Source organism: Anolis carolinensis, chromosome 5 (assembly GCF_035594765.1).
Source record: "Anolis carolinensis isolate JA03-04 chromosome 5, rAnoCar3.1.pri, whole genome shotgun sequence".
NCBI lineage: Eukaryota > Metazoa > Chordata > Lepidosauria > Squamata > Dactyloidae > Anolis > Anolis carolinensis.
Window position 1 is genome coordinate 100,917,796 of NC_085845.1, and position 23,295 is coordinate 100,941,090.

General features: G+C 42.6%; 1 protein-coding gene across 1 annotated transcript in view; it reads right to left on the reverse strand.

The window, feature by feature from the left end:
- The window catches only part of cd9 (CD9 molecule), a 29,397-nt gene extending 7,759 nt beyond the window's left edge, over window positions 1-21,638 (reverse strand). The window contains exons 1-4 of the mRNA XM_062981992.1: window positions 21,238-21,638; window positions 10,925-11,027; window positions 5,895-5,992; window positions 1,746-1,820 (exon numbers count right to left, since the gene is read on the reverse strand). Coding sequence (XP_062838062.1) covers window positions 1,746-1,820; window positions 5,895-5,992; window positions 10,925-11,027; window positions 21,238-21,303 — 342 coding nt within the window. The 5' untranslated portion in view covers window positions 21,304-21,638. The remainder of the gene's footprint in view (window positions 1-1,745; window positions 1,821-5,894; window positions 5,993-10,924; window positions 11,028-21,237) is intronic.
- Between the last annotated feature and the right edge of the window lie 1,657 nt (window positions 21,639-23,295).

The following is a 23,295-nucleotide window of genomic DNA, read 5'->3' on the forward strand; positions in this document are numbered from 1 at the left end:
CATATTTGCAGCACCATCTGACGAGGAGTCTTTCGAAGGGTTTACGGAGAGAATGGAGGAGGGGCTGGTTAGCTCAGAGGAGGATGAGATGGATTGGACTCGGGTAAGGGAGGAAGTGGGTGCCACTGGCCATGATGGGACAGAAGATGAATGGGGACCTTCAGGATTAGACCCATGGTTTAGCTGGAGGGATGGGACGGGATCCACAGCTGGAGATGCTGTTGGGCGTAGTCAGAGGTGTTCCAGCTCTGACGAGGAAAGTGATGAGGAAACGCCCGGGTTAAGGAGGACAGCTGACAGTGATGAAGATTTGTAACTGGCATAAAATGGGGCTTGAGAGCAATTGCAAATTGCGTTGGGCAAGGTAATCTGGGCAAACGCTTGGGATCCGTGTGTGTGTGGGACGCTTCCCTGAAGACTTGTGTGCTTTCCTGTGCTGTGACGTAAGTTGATTGGAATCCAGGGTCAGACGGCGGGAGGGATTGTGTGGGCATTTGTTTGTGCAAACCTGTGCTTACTCTTATTAGCTTGACCCTCCGTCGTCTTCTTGACGGACGCCATCTCCTGCTTTGAGAACTCGGACTGAACTGACCACGGCTTGTCTTCCCCCCTTCTTGGACTTGGAAAAACTACAAACGTCTGCTTCTGGCTTTGATCTACGGAACGGAACTGGTCTACTCAACTGCTACAATCCTTGGCTGATTTACTCGTGTTGGAGATCCTGTCTGCTGTGTGTGTGGGGGAGCGACGCAAGTTACTCTAAGCACAGTGTTGGCAGCAGAGAGGAATCTGCTGCCAATTAGTTGCATTCTTTGTATCTTTTGTTCCTTGGCTTTCGTTTCGTTTATACCCAGGCTGAAGCAAGCAGTTTGTTTTTACCCGGATTAAACTCCGGTTTAATCCGGTTTATCTTTTGAACATTTACTTTTGCCCCTTTTTGCTCCTAAAGGCAAAAACTGCCTGGCCCTTGTGTTTTACGGGCATTTTTGAGTTCTGTAATCTAATAAACTCTGTTACTTTGAATCTTGTGGCGTTCTGTCCTTGACAGCAGAAGACTATATACTTGCTTCTTTTGGTGTGGGAACCACCAAAAACTTAACAGAATCAATTGCAGAAAGAAATATGGATATTTTGGGATCCGTTCTAGTATGGATTGGGACTGAAATAATGGCTCAACACCTACAATCAATTCTTGTTTGCTGTCCATTGGTTTTAGGCTTTGAGTGGGTAGTTTATTAACTGCCATTCCTTTAAAACTTTTCCTAGTCAGAAAAGGTATATGAGTCATATGCCCTTCCAGGCACTGTCAAGTTGAAACTCCTAATAATAATAATAATAATAATAATAATAATAATAATAATAATAATAATAATATTAATAATAATAATAATGGGATCTGCGTGCATCATCCGAAAATATATCACACAGTCCTAGACACTTGGGAAGGGTTCGACTTGTGATTTTGTGATACGAAATCCAGCATATCTATCTTGTTTGCTGTGCCTATAATATAATAATAATAATAATAATAATAATAATAATATTTTATTCATACCCCACCACCATCTCCCAGAAGGATTTGGGGCAGCTTACAAAGCACTCAAAGGTGCAACACACAAAATTCAAAAATTGTAGAAACAATAACATAAACCTAGCCAGAATAAACAATGATAAGGAATGTTGGGAGATGCAGCCCAATAACATGTGAAAGGCTACATGACTTGATATAGAAGATAATGACCTACCATTGACTTGTTTGCAAATCCCCAGATGGCAGCCGCTACTTCAAGACCAAAAATCACGAGAAGAAAAGTAAAAAACTAGGGGGAGAGAAACACAGAAAGAAAGGTGTAATCAGGTTACTGTTCAAACCACTTGCATTTGACAAATTCATTCTTAAAGGAAGGCCAGTATTATCCACCTACTGCAGGCGGATGGGCCCAGAGCTAAAACCAATGCTAGTGAGCACTTTGTTCAGTGAGTGTGCATGCAAAGGATTATGATAGTCAAAATATCACAATCCAGCTATAATACTAATTATTATTATTATTATTATTATTATTATTATTATTATTATTATTATTATTTCTTACCCGCCTCTGCTTGTGGCTCGAAGCGGGTTACAGCATGGTTAAAACACATAAACATTGAAAAAATTCTACAAATACACATATTAAATGTATTTCTATAAAATATGCATGTTAAAATGTATTTCTATAAAATATATATTAAAACACACAGAGCAGAGATTAAAACACAGAACACAAGATTAAAATTCATGATTAAAACTGTCTGAATAGGCCTGCCAGAAGAGGTCGGTCTTCAGACGTGTTTTAAATTCTGATAGCTTATTTAACTGTCAGAGCTCTTAGGGCAGGTCATTCCAGTATTTTTTGGGAGGGGGGCATGAAAGGTAGGCTTCAATTTTTTATTAGGATGAGATGGTGAGTGCCATTTCGTGTCCTTGGGCCACTTGAACACAGAATGGCTGTGTAAACAGTTGTGGCTGAACCATACCAACTGTATACATGTTTACAAAAGTGTAGTTTGCTTTCAATTCTGGGAGAAAAATCAGAGCAACTCGCAACTTTGGTTAAGGCAGCTCAAGGCCACGTTAAGCAGCTTTGGCCTGTTTTAATGTGTATCAGCTCCATGTGTTGCTTAGTCACAACAGAGCTGCTTCATTGTTGTGGGTCTTGTCAGTGGTCAGGGTAGATGTGCCCCTTGTCAGAATCAGTACCTTATGATATGCCATGCAGATTGCAGCATTACATTATGTTGAGTGTTGTACTCAGTGAGTGGCCTATTATACTCTAGCACAGGGGTCCCCAAACTAAGGCCCGAGGGCCGGATGCGGCCCTCCAAGGCCATTTACCTGGCCCCCGCCCACAGTTTTAGACATAGGCTCACCCAAAGGCTGAAATGGCTTGAAGGCACAACAACAACAATCCTACTTGATGATCTCATTGGCCAGAAGCAGGCCCACACTTCCCACTGAAATCCTGATAAGTTTACAGTATGTTGGTTAAAATTATTTTTATTTTTAAATATTGCATTGTTCTTTCATTTACCAATATTGTTAATGAATGATATGGTAGTAATCTAATATATTGTGTATACATATAATATTGATAATAATATTATAATGTAATACAATATAATATTTATTTATTTATTACAGTATTTCTACCCCACCCTTCTCACCCAAAAGGGGACTCAGGGCAGCTAATAATAATAATAATACAATATAATAATATTGTATAATATAATAATATTAATTTTATATTATATATTAAATGTAATATTACTAATAATATTACGGTATAATGGTATAGTACAATATAGTAATATATAATGCTAATATTGTGCTATGCTAATAATATAATATATTGTATGTACATACAACTTGTAAGCTGCTCTGAGTCCCCTTCGGGGTGAGAGAGGGTGGGGCATAAATGTAGTAAATAAATAAATAAGTAATTGTTGCTGGGGTTTGTTTGTTTTTTTGCACTACAAATAAGACATGTGCAGTGAGAATAGGAATTTGTTCTTTTTTTTTTTTTCAAATGATAATTCGGCCCCTCAACAATCTGAGGGACCATGAATCGGCCCTCCACTTAAAAAGTTTGAGGACCCCTGCTCTAGCACATGAAAGAAAATAGAGACAACCAGCTACCCACTGTAAACAGTTTGCATACAGTCTGTCAATAACTATCTGGAGATAAAGTCACTTGGATGAGTTCTGATTTTGACTCTTCAGCTGATATACATAAGTCCAGGGGATGGGCTACTCTTCAATTTGTGCAGTGGAAGGATATGATCAGGAGTCTTGGAAAAGTGAGAGTTTCCATATGTATGCTAGACTGTAATTCTTCCTAAAGGGGACTGGGCTGGGGTGTTGTGGGATTGGCTGAGTAGGTAAAAGGAAAGCTTATTTACAGTAAGACAAGGTTTCAGTGTACCTAAACAAAGGGCAGATGTTTCACAGAATGCATTACAACAGCTATGAAAACATAAGCTGCAATTCACTGAAAGAATGTTAGAATTTAGTCAAGCAGCATCCATAATCTGAAAGATAAATAATGGAAAACTACTATAGGTCTGCTGAGCAGTGCATGCATTACTACCATTAACACATTTTTTAAGAATCTGCAGGCCAGTACATTAGGAAAATGTTTATTTACTGTGGTATTAAGGGGATTGTCTGTGCCTTTCCTCATGTCTCATGCTTTTCCAAGGAGGTTCTTTTACAGAGTAGTTAAAAGACATTTTCAGTGATGCTGTTCCAATGATTAAAACCTAAGATCAGGGGTCCTCAAACTTTTTAAGTGGAGGGCCGGTTCATGGTCCTCAGACTGTTGAGGGGCTGAATTATCATTTGAAAAAAAAAATACGAACAAATTCCTATGCACACTGCACATGTCTTATTTGTAGTGCAAAAACAACAACAATAACAACAACAATGAAAGAACAATACAATATATTTTTAAAAAAATTAACCAACGCAAACCTATCAGGATTTCAATGGCAAGTGTGGGTGCCTTCAAGTAATTTCAGACTTTGGGGAAGCCTAAGTCTAAAACTGAGGGTGGGGGCCAGGTAAATGACCTTGGAGGGCTGCATCTGGCCCCCAGGCCTTAGTTTGGGGACCCCTGCCTCAGATCATTGTTTGAAAATTTCTTTTTCCACCGTAAAAGGTAAAGGTTTCCCCTGACATTAAGTCCAGTCATGTCTGACTCTGGGGGTGGGTGCTCATCTCCATTTGTAAGACGAAGAGCCGGAGTTGTCTGTAGACACCTCCAAGGTCATGTGGCCGGCATGACTGCATGGAGCGCCGTTACCTTCCCGCCAGAGCGGTACATATTGATCTACTCACATTGGCATGTTTTCGAACTGCTAAGTTGGCAGAAGCTGGAGCTAACAGCGGCCGCTCCCGCCGCTCCCGGGATTTGAACCTGGGACCTTTTGGTCTAACAAGTTCAACAGCTCAGTGCTTTAACACACCGCCACCGGGGCTCCACCGTAAATGCAGATAAAAATAATTCTCTTCAGGGAGATTTTGGCTTGACCAGAATTTAATGTACATTGGCTTCTCCATTCAGCTGGAAATGGATTCATTAAGTATCATCGTGAGTTATTATTTTGGTACTCTCTTATTACTTTTAGTTGCACTGAGCACAAATTGTTGAAAAAATGAGATATGATAGTTTAAATTCAACTCTTCGTCTGAGCGTGAGTAGACCCATGAAATCAATAAGAATTTAATAGGTCAACACTTAATGGGTCTATTCCGGTTGGAATCCACTATTTGAGTTTTGAGCAATAAGAAAATAATTTGAAGATAAATTTTTATTCTCACACATTTAGTACATCACAGAGGGAGAAGGAGGACAAGTAGCTGGTTGGAATCCACTATTTGAGTTTTGAGCAATAAGAAAAGAATTTGAAAATAAATATTTATTCTCACACATTTAGTACATCACAGAAGGAGGAGGAGGGTGGGGTCAAAGTGGATCTGAAGCAAGCAGGCAAAAGTGAGAAATCAGCAGCCTCTTCAACTGTGGAGAGTAGGGAGATTCATCTGAATGGTGAGCAAAGAGCACCAGAGGTGTTGAGAAATATTTCGTTGAAGGGGCTGTTGATATCTTGTCTTTTGCCTGACTTCTCTGGCTCGACTTTGTCACCTGCAGCTGGCCTGCTGGTATGGAAAATTAAGGGGGTGGATCAGCAGCAAAGAGAAGCTGAAGACGCCAGACAATAGATGGGAAAAATAGCAAATGTTCCAGGTAAATATTCTTCAGCATAGCTGCTCTCCCCCCCCCCTCTCCCCTGCCCCCGATTATATTACAGCTCACAAGAGGCTTCAAGCTTAGTCACTCAGGATCATTACTTACCAAACCAAGCATGCATTGGGACTCCTGTATTGCTCCACAGCACCCCAAGAAACCAACAAGCATTATGAGAGCACCACCTCCAATTAGAATGTAAACACCTATGGAAAGGTTTTAAAAGAAAACAGAATGATCAGTCATTACCCTCTACTATAGAGGCTTCGAGGAACCCCGGTGGCGAAGTGTGATAAAGCACTGAGCTGCTGAACTTGCAGACTGAAAGGTCCCAGGTTCAAACCCCGGGAGCGGCGGGAGCGGCCGCTGTTAGCTCCAGCTCCTGCTAACCTAGCAGTTCGAAAACATGCCAATGTGAGTAGATCAATAGGTACCGCTCCAGCGGGAAGGTAACGGCGCTCCATGCAGTCATGCTGGCCACATGACCTTGGAGGTGTCTATGGACAACGCTGGCTCTTCAGCTTAGAAATGGAGATGAGCACCAACACCCAGAGTCAGACATGACTGGACTTAGCGTCAGGGGAAACCTTTACCTTTACCTATAGAAGCTTCATGTTTCATCATACTGAGCAATATGAGCACCATCAATGTACACTACCTCCAATATCCTGGCTGTCACTGCCACTACATTTGCTCCATGCTAGAGGAAGCAACTTTATTTATTTATTTCGTGTCAAAAGCATTGGTACAGCAAATACATTTCAAATAATGGAAATAAATAGAAAAGAAAAGAAATCACAAGCAACTAAATAGTTTTGGACCAAAAGCGGGCAACAGCAACCGCATTGTCTGTAGCTTTAAACAACTCCTCCTCCGTACATGAGGCAGGGCATTGTGGGCAAGCATACATATGCTGAGTTGTTTGTTCAGCTCCACAGTCACACAAGGTGGAGGATTCCTCCAGGTAGTGTCACCTTGCCAAGTTGTCTTTTGATCTGCCCACTCCACTTCTGAGTCTGTTCAGGGACTTCCAAGTTGCCCATTCTTGGTTTGCCCCTGGAGGAAGACCCTCATGGGGGGCCATCCAGTTAGAATTGCCAGGTTTAGCTGCCCAGAGAGACACCCTTGCTGTTGCTGGAGGAACATCAAGAGGAGTGGTGGTTCTCATGAAGCCCTTCCTTGATTTGAGTCTGGTGGGAGGAGGGTGATAGCCATGCAGTGGGTGGCTTTCACAATGTTCAACCTTTTTTCTCTCACCGTTAGCAGCAACTTCCCGTCGCACGTCAGGAGGGGCAATGCCAGCTAACTTGTAGAGTTTATCAACAGGTGTAGGTTTAAGGCATCCCGTGATGATTCTGCATGTTTCATTCAGTGCTATGTCCACCTGCTTTGCATGGGCAGACTTGTGCCAAACAGGACAGGCATACTCTGCAGTTGAGAAAGACAAGGCCAGGGCTGATGTTCTTACTACTTGTGGGTCTGCACCCCATGCGCTGCCAGTCAGTTTCCGCAGGATGTTATTGCGTGCAGCTACAGTTGCTTCCTCTGCAGCTAGGTGCAGAGGAAGCAACTGATGAAACCACATTCACAGTTCTTTGCTGTAAAAAAAAAAAATCTGAAATTCATGGCTTCCAGTAAGTCGACAGGCAACTTTAAGGCAAGCACATGCACAAAAGGAAACTGAATTAATGTCTAACTGGCAGTGTGGACCCTTGCCCATTCTTATGGTCCTGACACTGAAATTTAGCCAAGTGAATGTAACCCATCCAATGCCTTTCCTTTAAAACAAACTCTGGAAGGAGGACACACATTGTTCTGAAGGACAGCCTTACATATATCAGTGTGCTTCTGGGTATAAACATACTGTTCTTTAAAATAATGTTTAGGTAAAAGTAAAAGTTTTTCCCTGGTGTTAAATCTAGTCATGTCCAACTCTGGAGGTTGGTACTCATCTCCATTTCTAAGATAAATAGCCAGCATTGTCTGTAGATGCCTCCAAGGTCATGTAGCTGGCATGACTGCATGGAGCGCTGTTACTTCCTGCCGGAGCGGTACCCACTGATCTACTCACATTTGCATCTTTTTGAACTGCTAGGTTGCTGGGTTGGCAGAAACTGGAGCTAACAGCAGGAGCTCACCCCACTCCCCAGATTTCAGTCAGCAAGTTCAGCAGCTCAATGGTTTAACCCATTATGGCACCAGGGGCTCCTATAATGTTTACACTTCCCTAAATTGATTGTTTTAAATGAAAGTGGGGTTTCATCTTCCCTCCCTCAAATTTCAGCAGCACCCATGCATATAAGAAATGTGGCCACCAGGAAGTCCAGCAATATCTCTGTGAAACTGACTCCCAAATCAACAAAGTTGTCCACTGCTGATTAACACACATGTTCTAACTGTTAACTTAAAAACATGTGATTTGCACCCCCTGGATAGCAGAGCAACTTGGGATTTATGTATTTAAAATTTCTTTCTAAGTGTCTACGTCTTTTGCTTCAAAGGAAAGAATAACAGAATCTGAGAGTTGGAAGGGACAAGAAAAGTTAACTAGTACAGACCTCTGCTGTACAGGAATAAATAACTAAAGCGATCCTGAAAGATGAATGTTGTTTTGTTAACTATTGCGTCCAGAATGTCAATGTCTAGGACTGGCATGGGCAAACTTTGGCCTTCCAGGTGCTTTGAACTTAACTCCCACAGTTCCTAACAGCCTGCCAACTGTTTGGTATTGTGGAAATTGAAGTCCAAAACACCTGGAGGCCCAAAGTTTGCCCATGTCTGGTCTAGTACGTCAGCATGGCGTGAAAAATGTTGAAGATGCTCTATGTCCTGTAGTAGAAAATATTACCCAAGATTTAGATAAGCAAGCACATCCACCTTATTTATATGTAAATCTGTTTTTTTATCTATATCTATATACAGTAGAGTCTCACTTATCCAACATAAACGGGCAGGCAGAATGTTGGATAAGCGAATATGTTGGATAATAAGGAGGGATTAAGGAAAAGCCTATTAAACATCAAATTAGGTTATGATTTTACAAATTAAGCACCAAAACATCATGTTATACAACAAATTTGACAGAAAAAGTAGTTCAATAAGCAATAATGCTATGTAGTAATAACTGTATTTACGAATTTAGAACCAAAATATCACGATGTATTGAAAACATTGACTACAAAAATGCGTTGGATAATCCAGAACGTTGGATAAGTGAGTGTTGGATAAGTGAGACTCTACTGTATATAATAAAAGTCAATGTTTGTATGTATGTATGTGGGTATGCGGGTATGTGGCAGCTTTCTGATTGGCTCCCACTTTCACAGACAACTTTGACCTCCAGGAATGACGGACCTGGCCCAAACTTGGCACACTTAACCCCTATGGCCCATTTTATGTCCTGGTGCCATTTGGGGGATGATGGGCCACGGATGATGGGATTTCCACTACTTTCAATCGTTTTGCCTTCCACAGACCACTGTGACGCCCACCAGTGACGTAACTGTACAAAACTTGGCAGACAGAACCCCCATGACCCCCTTTACGTCCTGGGGCAATATGGGGGAGGACAGACCAAGACTGCTGGGACTTACAGTACCTTCACTTATTCTTCAGACCACTGCAACTGCCACGAATGACAGAACTGAACCAAACTTGGTACCCATATCCCAAAGGACATACTTTACATGCTGCAGCATTTCGGTGGAGGATGGACAAAGGATTACGGGATTTGCAGTACCTTCACCCAATTCACCTCCCACAGACCACTGTGATACGCATGAATGACGAAACTGTACCAAACATGACACACAGGTGCAATATGACCCACTTCACGTCCTGGTGCGGTTAGCAGAAGAATGGACCAAGGATGATGGGATTTCCAGTACCTTCATCCAATTAACCTCCCACAGACCACTGTAATGCCAATGAATGACGAAACTGTACCAAACTAGACACAAAGGTGCAATCTAGCCCACTTTATGTCCTCCTGTGGTGTGAGGGAACAACAGACTAGGGAAGATGGGATTTACAGTACCTTCACACACTTCCTCAGACCACTGCAACCCACTCCAATCACTGATTGAGACCAAACTTCTCACACATACCCCCCATCACCCACTTTATGTCCTGCTGCGATTTGAGGGACACCGGACCATGGATAATGGGATTTACAGTACCTTCACTCACTTCCTGAGACCGCTGCAACCCCCCCCCCCAATGACTCATCAAGACCAAACTTGGTGCACAGACCACCCATGACCCATCCTACATCCTGGCATTGCTTGGGGACGGATGGACCATGGACAATGGGACTTGCATATGGGAGTTGTTGTTCGCCCGCACACACTGAACCAGCTGACATTGATCTAGGCTACACCTGGAACACAGGCAAACAATGCCTTTCTCAAATGACCTGGGCACCGCCGGGTCCCCAAACTAGTCCATAATAAAAGTGAAAACCCATATGTGTGTATATGGCATGGGTGTCCGCTCACACGGACAGCATCCGGCCTCCACAAACATGCTATAGTTCCCAGTGCTGAGGAGCCAGCAAGTCACTCCCTTCCACTGATATTGCGGTTACAGCAAGCTCCATGAACAAGTATCCCAACCCCTGCCAATGTCCTCCCCAAACACTACGGCACACCACCCAAGGAATGTTTTCATTTGGGGACCATTTCATCCTAGATTTTGCATTTTCCTCCACCACAGGCAGGCATCCCAGGGTTCTCCATTGGTGTGGAATTTGCATGACCCCACCTTCTGCCCATCCCTTTCAAATCTGTCTGCATAACAAACACAGCAGAACTGAACAGCAAATACACTTACTGGAGGAGTTGGGGAATTGATTCCACATGGTGGAAGTTGTAGTTCACCCTGCATCAAGTCAGAGCACTGTGACTCCTATTGGGGAATGTAGAAGAGTTGTAGTTCACCTACACCCAGAACGCACTATGAACCCAAACAATGACCACAATTCATCAGCTTTCCTGCAGAATCTTACTGAAGCTTTACTGAAATCAAGATGTACAACATTCAAAGTTCTTTTTTGAACTAGGTTTAAAAAGTCATCAAATCCTTTGTTTTGGTGCAGTGTTAAAACATTTAGAAGGCCCACAGAACCTTTTATAACATACCAGTATAAAATGTTGTATCATTTTCTTCATGATCAAAAATATCTTTTGTCCGTGAATCAAACCGAAGCCATAGTCCAACTGCCAGAACAGCTGTTCCTGCAAGCTGTGGAGAGATGACACCAGAAGTGTTAGTTATGCCCTCTGAGTGCTTTCATTTAGAGTACACAGAATTACGTTATTTTTCTTCAGTCCTCCACAGTTGTAGTGATATATCCATAACTTTCAATACTATTATATGGGTTCCAAGGGAGACACACAGAAGATACATCCATGTGGATAATAGGCTTGAATATCCATGAGGTGATATAGCCATACAACACTTATGTGTTAAATTTAGAAATAGAAAGAAACAAAAAACATTTGTGGAAAATGCTACCCCATTTTGTCAGGGGCACATGCATTTCTGAATTTACAGCAACATTATGCAAATGGTATTATTAGGGCTTGTAAAATTTTGGACACAAGCTACACAGCCACAGAGGGCAGAGATGCAAATATTAGCTCCATCCCTTCTAGCATCAATTCCACGTAATTGAGATTTTGAGTCAAATCAGGGTCCTGTGCAGTCTTCTTGAGCATAGCAAGTTGCAGGTGTTCACTCTGGAAAATGTGAAGAGTGGTGGATCTAGGGCAGTGGTTCCCAACCTGTCATTCATGGACCACCGCAAGAACTAAAATATGGTCCACGGCCTCACCTTAACTACTACAAATAACAATACAGACCAACCCAAAAAAAATTTCTTAGTGTCTTTGTTTTTAAGCCTGTTCTTAGTGTTATTTGGGGTGCTGATTCAGAAAATTGCATTGGATATACCACATCAGCTCTAAATGATTACATTTGGTTTTCTGTGGGCGAGCAGATAGTGACTACTGGATGGCCTATGTTTTGTATCAGAAACTAGAGCTGATGTGGTATATCCAATGCAATTTTCTGAATCAGCACCCCAAATAACCAAACCGAATCTAAAGTTGACCAAAAACTGATTTGTAACCCTTTTGCTACTAATGTTGGAGAGTGGTCCCTGGTCAAAAAAAGGTTGGGAACCACTGATCGAGGGAAAATGTCAATCAATCCAAACACCACAATACAGAAACAAACAGGGCTGTCACAAACATCTGAGTGTAATAAGCTCTGTAAGGAGCTCTAAATAGACTGTGTGCTTAAAAGTGACCACCCCTCAATTGGGAACTCCCCCACTTTTAATATTCAATCTGAGAAATTGTTGGGGGTGTATGAAAAATGAAATGTAGCCAATTCAACATACTACTGTATATAAATGCTAATCACTGGACAGTTAGAATAAACATTGAGGTAGGAGGGAAATGCTTTTAAAGAAACATAAATATTACAACACAGACCTATTTAACTATTTAGTAGAGGGCTATTAACATACTAGAATGGTGGAAAGAGCCAACAAGGGTTGGAGAATGATATGGGGAGCACAAGATGTGGGGCACACAAGTATCAAATTCTCTTTTTAATCATGCGGAGTTTCAGTGGATAGTGATACAATCTATGGATAGTTTTTAATGTGTTTTCTTTAATGCACACTGGTACTGATTTGTAAGCTAAATTTTCGCAAATTGAAATTCAATTTGCTTTTATCTACAGTAGAGTCTCACTTATCCAACATAAACGGGCCGGCAGAATGATTTTATAAATTAAGCACCAAAACATCAGGTTATACAACAAATTTGGCAGAAAAAGTAGTTCAATATGCAGTAATGTTATGTTGTAATTACTGTATTTATGAATTTAGCACCAAATATCACAATGTATTGAAAACATTGACTACAAAAATGTGTTGGATAATCCAGAACGTTGGATAAGCGAGTGTTGGATAAGTGGGACTCTACTGTATTTTTATTGCTAAGTTCAATTCCCAAGCAATTCCTGTTCCTTTATAGTTGCCAAATTAGCCTCTTGGACTATTTGATATAATTTTGAAGCTTGTCCTTTTGTATTGTTTAGAGTAGGTGTGGGCAAACATTGGCTCTCCAGGTGTTTTGGACTTCAACTCCCAGAAATCCCAGCCAGCTTAACGGCTGTTAGGAATTAAAGTCCAAAACACTTGGGGGTCCAAAGTTTGCCCATGCCTGATTTAGAGTATTGTTACATTTTAAAAATGTAGTTCTTTTGTTTTTTAAAACAAATCTGGGTTTAAGCATGGATATGGGATAGAGATGGCTTTGATCACCTTGGTAGATGACCTGTGCTGGGAACTAGACACGAGGTGTTAGGTCCTATTCATTCTGCTTGACCTCTCAGCAGTGACATATGCCTTTGTTACAAACTAACTGCATAAATAACAGGTTCTACATAGGGCTGCCCTGAAGAAGGAAATTGGTCCAAAGAATTGCAGCAAGATCGGTAACTGGGGTTGACTACAGGGAGGGAATAATTCCTTCCTGTATGGGTTAACAGTGGGTTCAAATTACAGGAAAGAAGATTCCACCTGAATATTAGGAAGAATTTCCTGACTAAAAGTTGTTCAGCAGTGGAACAACTATGCCTTCGAGTGTGGTGAAAGCTCCTTCCTTGAAAGCTTTTAAAGAGTCTGGATGGCCATCTATCTGTCAAGGGTACTTTGATTGTATTTTTCCTGCATGGCAGGAGGTTGGACTAGATGACCCATGTTTTTTTCCAACTCTATTATTCAATGATTCTTTGTTGTTGCAAGAGTTCTACTAGCTCTTGATGTATTTTCAGGTACAATTCAAAGTCCTGGTTTTGATCTAGAAAGCTTAACATATCTCAGGTCCAGGTTATCTAAATGCCCATTTTATCCCTTCCAAATCTGCCTTTGTTTTGCGATCTGCTGCAGAGGGTCTTCTTTCTCTTCCACTCCACCAAAGGTACATCTCCCCACAACACATAAAGACCTTCTCAGTGGCTGCCTTTGAGTTCTTGAATCCCCTTCCCAGAGAAGGAAGACTGGTCTTCTCCCTCCTCTTGTTCAATGAACAAGTAAAGTCCTTTCTGTTTCAACAGGTCTTTGAGGATAAATTGTCTAGGCAGGACAGGCCCTGTTCATTGTGCTGGCTATTCTTTTTATTATTTTGTGTATGTGTGCTGTTGTTGTTTTTAGGATTCATGTTTTAACTGTTTGTAATTTTTGTATAGTTCCAGAATCCGCAATGTCTATTGCTTCACAGTTGGCACCGGTTGCAGATTTTTCTCCATTTCCAATAGAGATGCACACCAGCGCGTCAGAGTAGTGAGATGGGGGTGAGAGGAAAGGAAAAGTGAAATTTAGCAGTGGAAGTAATCAATTACAGTAGAGTCTCACTTATCCAAGCCTCTGGATTATCCAAGCCATTTTTGTAGTCAATGTTTTCAATATATTGTGATATTTTGGTGCTAAATTCGTAAATACAGTAATTACAACATAATTACAACTGCATACTGAACTACTTTTTCTGTCAAATTTGTTGTATAACATGATGTTTTGGTGCTTAATTTGTAAAATCATAACCTAATTTGATGTTTAATAGGCTTTTCCTTAATCCCTCCTTATTATCCAAGATATTCACTTATCCAAGCTTCTGCTGGCCCGTTTAGCTTGGATAAGTGAGACTCTACTGTATGTTTCAGGGGTTCAATACTGCCTAGCTATGCCCTTGGGTGTTTTTCAGCGGTCCCACCCCCCATATATGAAAATTCTGAATTTTACAAAGCACTCTAGTGTTATGTGTGTGTGTGTGCATGTATGTGTACAATGCTTTGCATTCTGCAGTACCGATTTTGCTATACAATGTAGTTTAGAATTAGGGTTTGCTGAAGCACATTAAGAGGTTTAACTTGGACTTTCCTTAGACTTTGCCTAATGTGCTTTAAAGGCCTGCTTTGTGCTGAAGCAGGGTTTGGCAGTGTGTGTTTTGTAGTCATTACCATTTGAAGCTAATTAACTTCAAACTGGATTACATGATAAGTGAACATGTGCTCTCAATGTACATGGTTGATTTCAGCAAAGTACTCTGAAGCCCTTACTCTACATTTGTGTGGAATTGAAACATCCTTGAGATGTTCTTTTGCCTCTGGCAAGAAGATTCCTTGAGCTGGAAAAAACACGTCACTGCATGTGTCACCTACCCAACAGGTTATTCTTGAAAGTTGCAGATAGAGGGAAGAGAGTTAATTTGTTTCTTGAGAAGGAACAGAACGATTCTTGGGGAAACTTAGCTAGTAAATGTCATCACCAATGTGGGAAAACTTTGCATCCCTTTCATTACAAGACATGATCACTGCCAAAATCCACTCACCTGGGGCTTGCCACTGCCCCATCTCAATCTCACTCCTTTGGTTATTCTTGGATACAGAAGTACAATTTACAAACCAAGGTAGTACAATCTCTCATGGGAACTCATCACCTTAAAACTGATGAAAAGCTCTCCTTATTCAAAATGTCTTTGCTATGATTTATTCTCTAAACTGAATTAAGTTTTCTTGAATTAATCAGAAATATTTAATGTCTGTATGGTGTCTTCAAATGTTGAAAACTTTTCAAAAGCATTATCTGGATGTTGTCTTTTAAGTTTAAACATTTCCCTTCCTCTCAAGAGCAGATAAGGAAGCTACTCCAAAAGAGCCAGGACGTTCACAACAAGATTCAGAAAATGAGCTTCAAAATGAGTATCCTGTGGTTTGCAAATCATGCTTAACCATTCTACTATAGAAGCCCCAAAAAGTTCTTTAAAAAGGCGGGCTTGTCATGTAAGGAGATCCAATTTCTAAAAAAGCAGTCTTGAATGCTCATTCTGGGGCAGAATAGCATTGGAGAGTTAGAGTACAAAACAAATTCATTCCTGAATGTTCATCTGTTAGGCGTGTCCACACAACAAGGAGATTTTTTTTTAAAGAATAGCTTCAAAGCAAATCCAAAGTAAGAGAGGGTGTTTTTAGATTTTATTTCCATGTCTAGAATAAAAAGCTGGGAAATTGTACCCTCTCAAGGGAACACCTTCAGAGACAGTCTTGTTTTCAAAGAGCACAACAATTTGGGAAATTTTCCAAAGCATCTCCTCCCTCGCCAAAATAGGCCACTAACTGGGTTGCTGTGAGTTTTCCAGGCTGTATGGTCATGTTCCAGAAGCATTCTCTCCTGGTGTTTTGCCCACATCTATGGCAGGCATCCTCAGAGGTTGTAAGGTCTGTTGGAAACTAGGCAAGCGAGGTTTATATATCTGTAGAATGTCTATGGTGAGAGAAAGAACTTGTCTGCCTGAGGCAAGTGTGAATGCTGCAAATTGGTCACCTTGATTAACACTGAATGGCCTTTCAGCTTCAAAGTCTGGCTGCTTCCTTCCTGGGAGGATCCTTTGTTGGGAGTTGATAGATGGCCCTGATTGTTTCTTGTCTGGAATTCCCGTTTTCTGAATGCTGTTCTTTATTTACTGTCCTGATGGTGGTTGTTAGAGTGGTCCAGCATTTCGTGCAGCGTCCGAACACGAATCAAAGAACATAAAAGGCACTGCAGACTAACTCAACCAGAGGAGTCAGCCATAGCAGAGCACTTGATGAACCAACCTAGATACAGCATATTATTTGAGAACACAGAAATGTTGGACCACTCTAACAACCACCATGTCAGACTACACAGAGATGCCATTGAAATCCACAAGCATGTAGACAATTTCAACAAAAAGGTGGAAACCATGAAAATGAACAAAATCTGGCTACCAGTACTTAAAAACTCTAAAATCAGGACAGTAAATGAAGAGCAACACTAAAAAAAAAACCAGGGGAATTCCAGGCAAGAAACAATCAGGGCCAGCGAACACCTCCCAACAAAGGATCTTCCCAGGAAGGAAGCAGCCAGACTTTGAAGCTGAAAGCATAAATTATACTATGTCACAAAATTTGAGAAAAAAATCTGTTCCTGGTTTGAAAGTTGCATTTCATATTTAATGGCACAATTCTTACTTCGAAAGTAGTTGTTATACTCCAGAAACTTTGTTTTTGTGGCTGCCACAAACTATGTTGAATTGACTGAAATTCTATGAGATATTCATTGAAAAACTATAGCAAAATGTGCTGCAGGTTGTCCAGCAAAAACAAAGTTTTGGCAGTTTAATAATTTTTGTTGTCATTTTTATGATAGAACCAATTAGGAAATGTCATTTATAACCCAGGAACAAAAATTGTATTACATAGTGTTATTGATTGAATTTACAGTCCCAGTAAAACTTGGTCATGAAACTTTTTGCTTGACATTTGAAGGCCATTTTCTCATAAACTTAATACATGGGTTACTGTGAGGACAATATGGGACCATCTCCATGTACTCTGTGATAAGATTCAAATCCTTTGATCATCCAGATGCTGATAGAGAAATATGTTTTCCATTTATGTTTTCCAGGCCACAAAAAGGAGTGAGAATCAAATCACTTAACAAGCACTTCAAGGATTAATACTCGACAACAGTCAATGTGAAAAAGATCTTGGAGTCTTAGTGGATGTAAGCCAACAGAGTGATGCAGCAGCAAAAAAAGCCAATGGGATTTGGGCTGCATTAAAAGGAGTATAGTGTCTACATCAAGGGAAGTCATGGTGCCTCTCCATTCTGCTTTGGGAAGACCTCACCTGGAATGCTGTGTCCAATTCTGGCCACCACAATTTAAGACAGATATTGACAAACTGGAATGAGTCCAGAAGAGGGCAATAAAATGATCAAAGGTCTGGAGACCATGAATTCCTATGAGGAGCTTCTTAAAGAGCTGGGTATGTTTAGCCTGAAGAAGGGAAGGTTGAGAGGAGACATGATTGCCATGTATAAATATGTGAAAAGATGACATAACGAGGAGGAAGCAGGCCTGCTTTCTGCTGCCCTGGAAACTAGGATGCGGAGCAATGGATTCAAATTACAGGAAAGGAGATTCCACTTGAACATTAGGAAGAATTTCCTGGCTGTGGCCCCTTCCACACAACTGTATAAAATCCACATTGAACTGTGGCAGTATGGACTCAGGGCGCTTCCACACAGCCATATAACTCAGAATTTCAAGGTAGAAAATCTCACAATATCTGCTTTGAACTGGGTTATCTGAGTCCACACTGCCATATATCTTAGTTCAAAGCAGATAATATGGGATTTTATTCAGCTACGTGGATGGAGTCCCAGATAACCCAGTTCAAAGCAAATATTGTGGATTATCTGCCTTGAAATTCTGGGTTATATGGTTGTGTGGAAGGGCCCCGAGTCCACACTGCCATATAATACAATGTGGATTTTATATGTGTGGAAGGGGCTATAACCAGGAAGTTCTTCCTAATGTTCAAGTGGAACCTCCCCTTCATGTACAGTAGAGTCTCACTTATCCAAGCCTCGCTTATCCAAGCTTCTGGATTATCCAAGCCATTTTTGTAGTCAATGTTTTCAATATATCGTGATATTTTGTTGCTAAATTCATAAATACAGTAATTACAACATAACATTACTGCGTATTGAACTACTTTTTCTGTCAAATTTGTTGTATAACATGATGTTTTGGTGCTTAATTTGTAAAATCATAACCTAATTTGATATTTAATAGACTTTTCCTTAATCCTTCCTTATTATGTATTATGTATTTTTATCCTTTACAATTTAGCTTGTAAATCGCCTAGAGCATCTTGGTTGGAGGGCGATTAATAAGTAATTGAATGATGATTATGATTATGATGATTATCCAAGATATTCGCTTATCCAAGGTTCTGCCGGCCCATTTAGCTTGGAGACTCTACTGTAATTTGAATTCATTGCTCCCAGTCCTATGCTAATCAATGTGGCCAATTTGCAACATTCACATTTGCTTCAGGCAGATAAGAGTTCTTTCTCCCACCCTGGACCTTCCACAGATATATAAACCTTACTTGCCTAGTTTCCAACAGACCTCACAACCTCTGAGGCTGACTGCCATAGATGTGGGCGAAATGTCAGGAGAGAATGCTTCTGGAACATGGTCATACAGCTCAAAACACTCACAGCAGCCCAGTGATTCCAGCCATGAAAGCCTTTGACAACACAAGCCACTAACTCATTGCAGCATCATTCATTTTGTAAATACAGTAGAGTCTCACTTATCTAACACTCGCTTATCCAATGTTCCGGATTATCCAACGCATTTTTGTAGTCAATGTTTTCAATACATTGTGATATTTTGGTGCTACATTCGTTAATACAGTAATTACTGCATAACATTATTGCGTATTGAACTACTTTTTCTGTCAAATTTGTTGTATAACATGATGTTTTGGCGCTTAATTTGTAAAATCATAACCTAATTTGATGTTTAATAGGCTTTTCCTTAATCCCTCCTTATTATCCAACATATTCGCTTATCCAAGGTTCTGCCGGCCTGTTTAGCTTGAATAAGTGAGACTCTACTGTAATTTGAATTCATTGCTCTCAGTCCTATGCTAATCAAGGTGGCCAATTTGCAACATTCACATTTGCTTCAGGCAGATAAGAGTTCTTTCTCCCACCCTGGACCTTCCACAGATATATAAACCTTACTTGCCTAGTTTCCAACAGACCTCACAACCTCTGAGGCTGACTGCCATAGATGTGGGCGAAATGTCAGGAGAGAATGCTTCTGGAACATAGTCATACAGCTCAAAAAACTCACAGCAGCCCAGTGATTCCAGCCATGAAAACCTTTGACAACACAAGCCACTAACTCATTGCAGCATCGTTCATTTTGTAAATAACAAATTTGTTTTTAGGCCTGTTCCTGGGGTTATTTGGGGTCTATGTGCCCTGTAAATACATAGGCCCGGGCTGTGGCGCAGGCTGGTGAGCAGCCAGCTGCAGCCAGCTGCAACAAATAATAATAATAATAATAATAATAATAATAAAACTTTATTTATATACCGCCCTATCTCCCGGATGGGACTCATGGCGATTTACAGTCATAAAAGCAACACAAACATTACATAACAACATAATACACATTATTAAATAAAGTAAAATAATACAATTATAACAGTAAATCACACTTACATGACCAGATCAAGGGGACGGGAACCATAAACCCAATATATTAAAATGTATCATTTTAGGCTAGGGAAATCTTGTGCAATATATTCAGGCTCAGAAATCCGCGGTAGTCCAATGTAATTACTCAAAAACCTGACCAAGAGGTCATGAGTTCGAGGCCAGCTCGGAGCCTGCGTTTGTCTCTGTCTTTGTTCTATGTTAAGGCATTGAATGTTTGCCTTATATGTGTAATGTGAGTCCCCTTCGAGGTGAGAAGGGCAGAATATAAATACTGTAAATAAATAAATAAGTGCTGTTCAACAATGGAACTCTCTGCCTCAGAGCAAAATGGAGGCTCCTTCCTTGGAAACTATTAAACAGAGGCTGACTAGCTAACTGTGCTTTTCCTGCATGGCAGGGGGTTGGACTAGATGGCCCATCTGGTATCTTCCAACTCTATCAGGTAAAGATTTCCCCTGACGTTAAGTCCAGTCGTGACCGACCCTGGGGGTTGGTGCTCATCTCCATTTCTAAGCCGAAGAGCCGGCGTTGTCCGTAGACACCTCCAAGGTCATGTGGCCGGCATGACTGCATGGAGCACCGTTACTTTCCCGCCAGAGCAGTACCTATTGATCTACTCACATTTGCATGTTTTCGAACTGCTAGATTGGCAGGAGCTGGGGCTAACAGCGGGCGCTCATTCCGCTCCCGGGATTTGAACCTGGCACCTTTTGGTCCGCAAGTTCAGCAGCTCAGCGCTTTAATGCACTGTGCCACCAGGGGCAATTCTATTATTCTATCATGCCGGCCACATGACCTTGGAGGTGTCTACGGACAACGCCGGCTCTTCGGCTTAGAAATGGAGATGAACACCAACCCCCAGAGTCAGATATGACTGGACTTAACGTCAGGGGAAACCTTTACTATTATTTTGAAGAGAACAGACTGTTGTGGCTTAATCTCCCAAGGGACGAGGCCGTGGGAAGGGAAGCTACATGCTTCCCAGGCGAGAGCAGCCCTGGCCCGCCTTCCTCTGTTTGCACCTGGGAGGTTAAGGGAGAAGAAGGGGGAGGGGGTCCGCGTGCCCACCACCCGGGGCTTTTTTTGCCTCAAAGAATCCAACCACCGCGGCTCATACTCGGCGTCGGGGCCCAGCAGAGAAGGCGCGCGCTCGAGTTCAGGCTGCGTTTCCAGTTTCCTAACAAATGCCTTCAGAAAACAGACCGAAATTCCACTCGGAACGCTTCGGAAAAGACTCGGAGAAGGGAAGGGGCTCGCGCTCGGTTTTGGGCGGGGAGGGAGAGGCCCAGGTGAACCGCGGCTGAGGCGAGCCTGCGCTCTGTCCTGGGGACTCACCCAGAAGACGAAGTTGAAGCCGAAGAGCAGGTACTTGATGCACTTGGTGCCCCCTTTGACGGGCATGGCGGCGGCTCGAAGGCAACGGCGGCTCGAAGGCAGCGGTGCTTCTCTGTGTGGCGAGGCGGAAGGCGCGTCTGAGCAGCCCCGGCCGGGAGAGGCGCTCCCTAGGGCCACTCCTCAGACCGGCTCGTCCCGGGCTCCACCCCGGCCCTCAGGGCCGCTCCCTGGGCTCCTCCGCCCGCCCTCCCCGGCGCCGCGCCAGGCCTGCAGGACCCGCTCTCTCCCTCTTGGGCCCCCTCCACACAGCTGAATAAAGTCCCACATCTGCTTTGGCAGTGTGAACTCACATAACCCAGTTCAAAGCAGACATTGCGGGATTTTCTGCCTTGATATTCTGGGCTATATGGCTGTGTGGAAGGGCCCTCCCTCTCCCTTCTCTCTATCCTCTCCCCTCTCTCTCCCTTCCCTCCCTGTCTTCTTTCTCCCTCTCCCGTCCCTCTCATTTCTCTCTCCCCTTCCTCTCATTTCTCTTTTTCCTCTCTTCTCCCTCTCCCCTCCCTCTGTGTTTACTCTCCCCTCCGCTTTTCTTTCCCCCTCCCTCTCTCTGTTCTGTCTCCATATCCTTTCTCTTTTCTCTCCTTCCCTTGCTCTCTTCTCTCTCCTCCCCTTCCTCCTCTCTCCCCTTCCTCTCTTCTCTCCCTCCTCTTCCTCTCCCCCTCTTCTCTCTCTCCTTTCTCCCCTTCTCCCTTTCTCTCCCTCTCCCCCCTCTCTTTTCTCTCTTCTCCCTATATTTATTCATAGAATCATAGAATAGTAGAGTTGGAAGAGACCTCAAGGGCCATCCAGTCCAACCCCCTGCTAAGAAGCAGGAAATCGCATTCAAAGCACCCCCCGACAGATAGCCATCTACTTGAAAGCCTCCAAAGAAGAAGCCTCCACCACAGCCCGGGGGAGAGAGTTCCACTGTCGAACAGCCCTCACAGTGAGGAAGGTCTTCCTGATGTTCAGGTGGAATCTCCTTTCCTGTAGTTTGAAGCCATTGTTCCGCGTCCTAGTCTGCAGGGCAGCAGAAAACAAGCTTGCTCCCTCCTCCCTATGACTTCCCCTCACGTATTTGTACATGGCTATCATGTCTCCTCTCAGCCTTCTCTTCTGCAGGCTAAACGTGCCCAGCTCTTTAAGCTGCTCCTCATAGGGCTTGTTCTCCAGACCCTTAATCATTTTAGTCACCCTCCTCTGGACGCTTTCCAGCTTGTCAACATCTCCCTTCAATTGTGGTGCCCAAAATTGGACACAGTATTCCAGGTGTGGTCTGACCAAGGCAGAATAGAGGGGGAGCAGGACTTCCCTGGATCTAGACGCTATACCCCTATTTATGCAGGCCAGAATCCCGTTGGCTTTTTTAGCTACCGCATCACATTGTTGGCTCATGTTTCACTTGTTGTCCACGAGGACTCCAAGGTCTTTTTCGCACACACTGCTGTCAAGCCAGGCGTCCCCCATTCTGTATCTTTGATTTCCATTTTTTCTGCCGAAGTGAAGTGTCTTGCATTTGTCCCTGTTGAACTTCATTTTGTTAGTTTCGGCCCATCTCTCTAGTCTGTCAAGATCATTTTGAATTCTGCTCCTGTCTTCTGGAGTGTTAGCTATCCCTCCCAGTTTGGTGTCATCTGCAAACTTCCCCCTCCCTCTCTCTGTTCTGTCTCCATCTCCTTTCTCTTTTCTCTCCTTCCCTTGCTCTCTTCTCTCTCCTCCCCTTCCTCCTCTCTCTCCACTCCCTCTCTCCTCTCTCCCCTTCCTCTCTTCTGTTTCCCCCTCCCTCTCTCTTCTCTCCCTCCTCTTCCTCTCCCCCTCTTCTCTCTCTCCTTTCTCCCTTTCCCTCTCGCCCCCTCTCTTTTCTCTCTTCTCCCTCTATCCCTCTCCCTCTATCCCCCTATCTCTTATTTCTGCTCCCCCCCCCAGCAGCACTAAGACTGCTTGCTGGGCCCCCAGAAGGGTGCCTTTCATATGGCCCCAGAAAAGCTTCCACCTCAGGGGTCCCCAAACTTTTAAAAC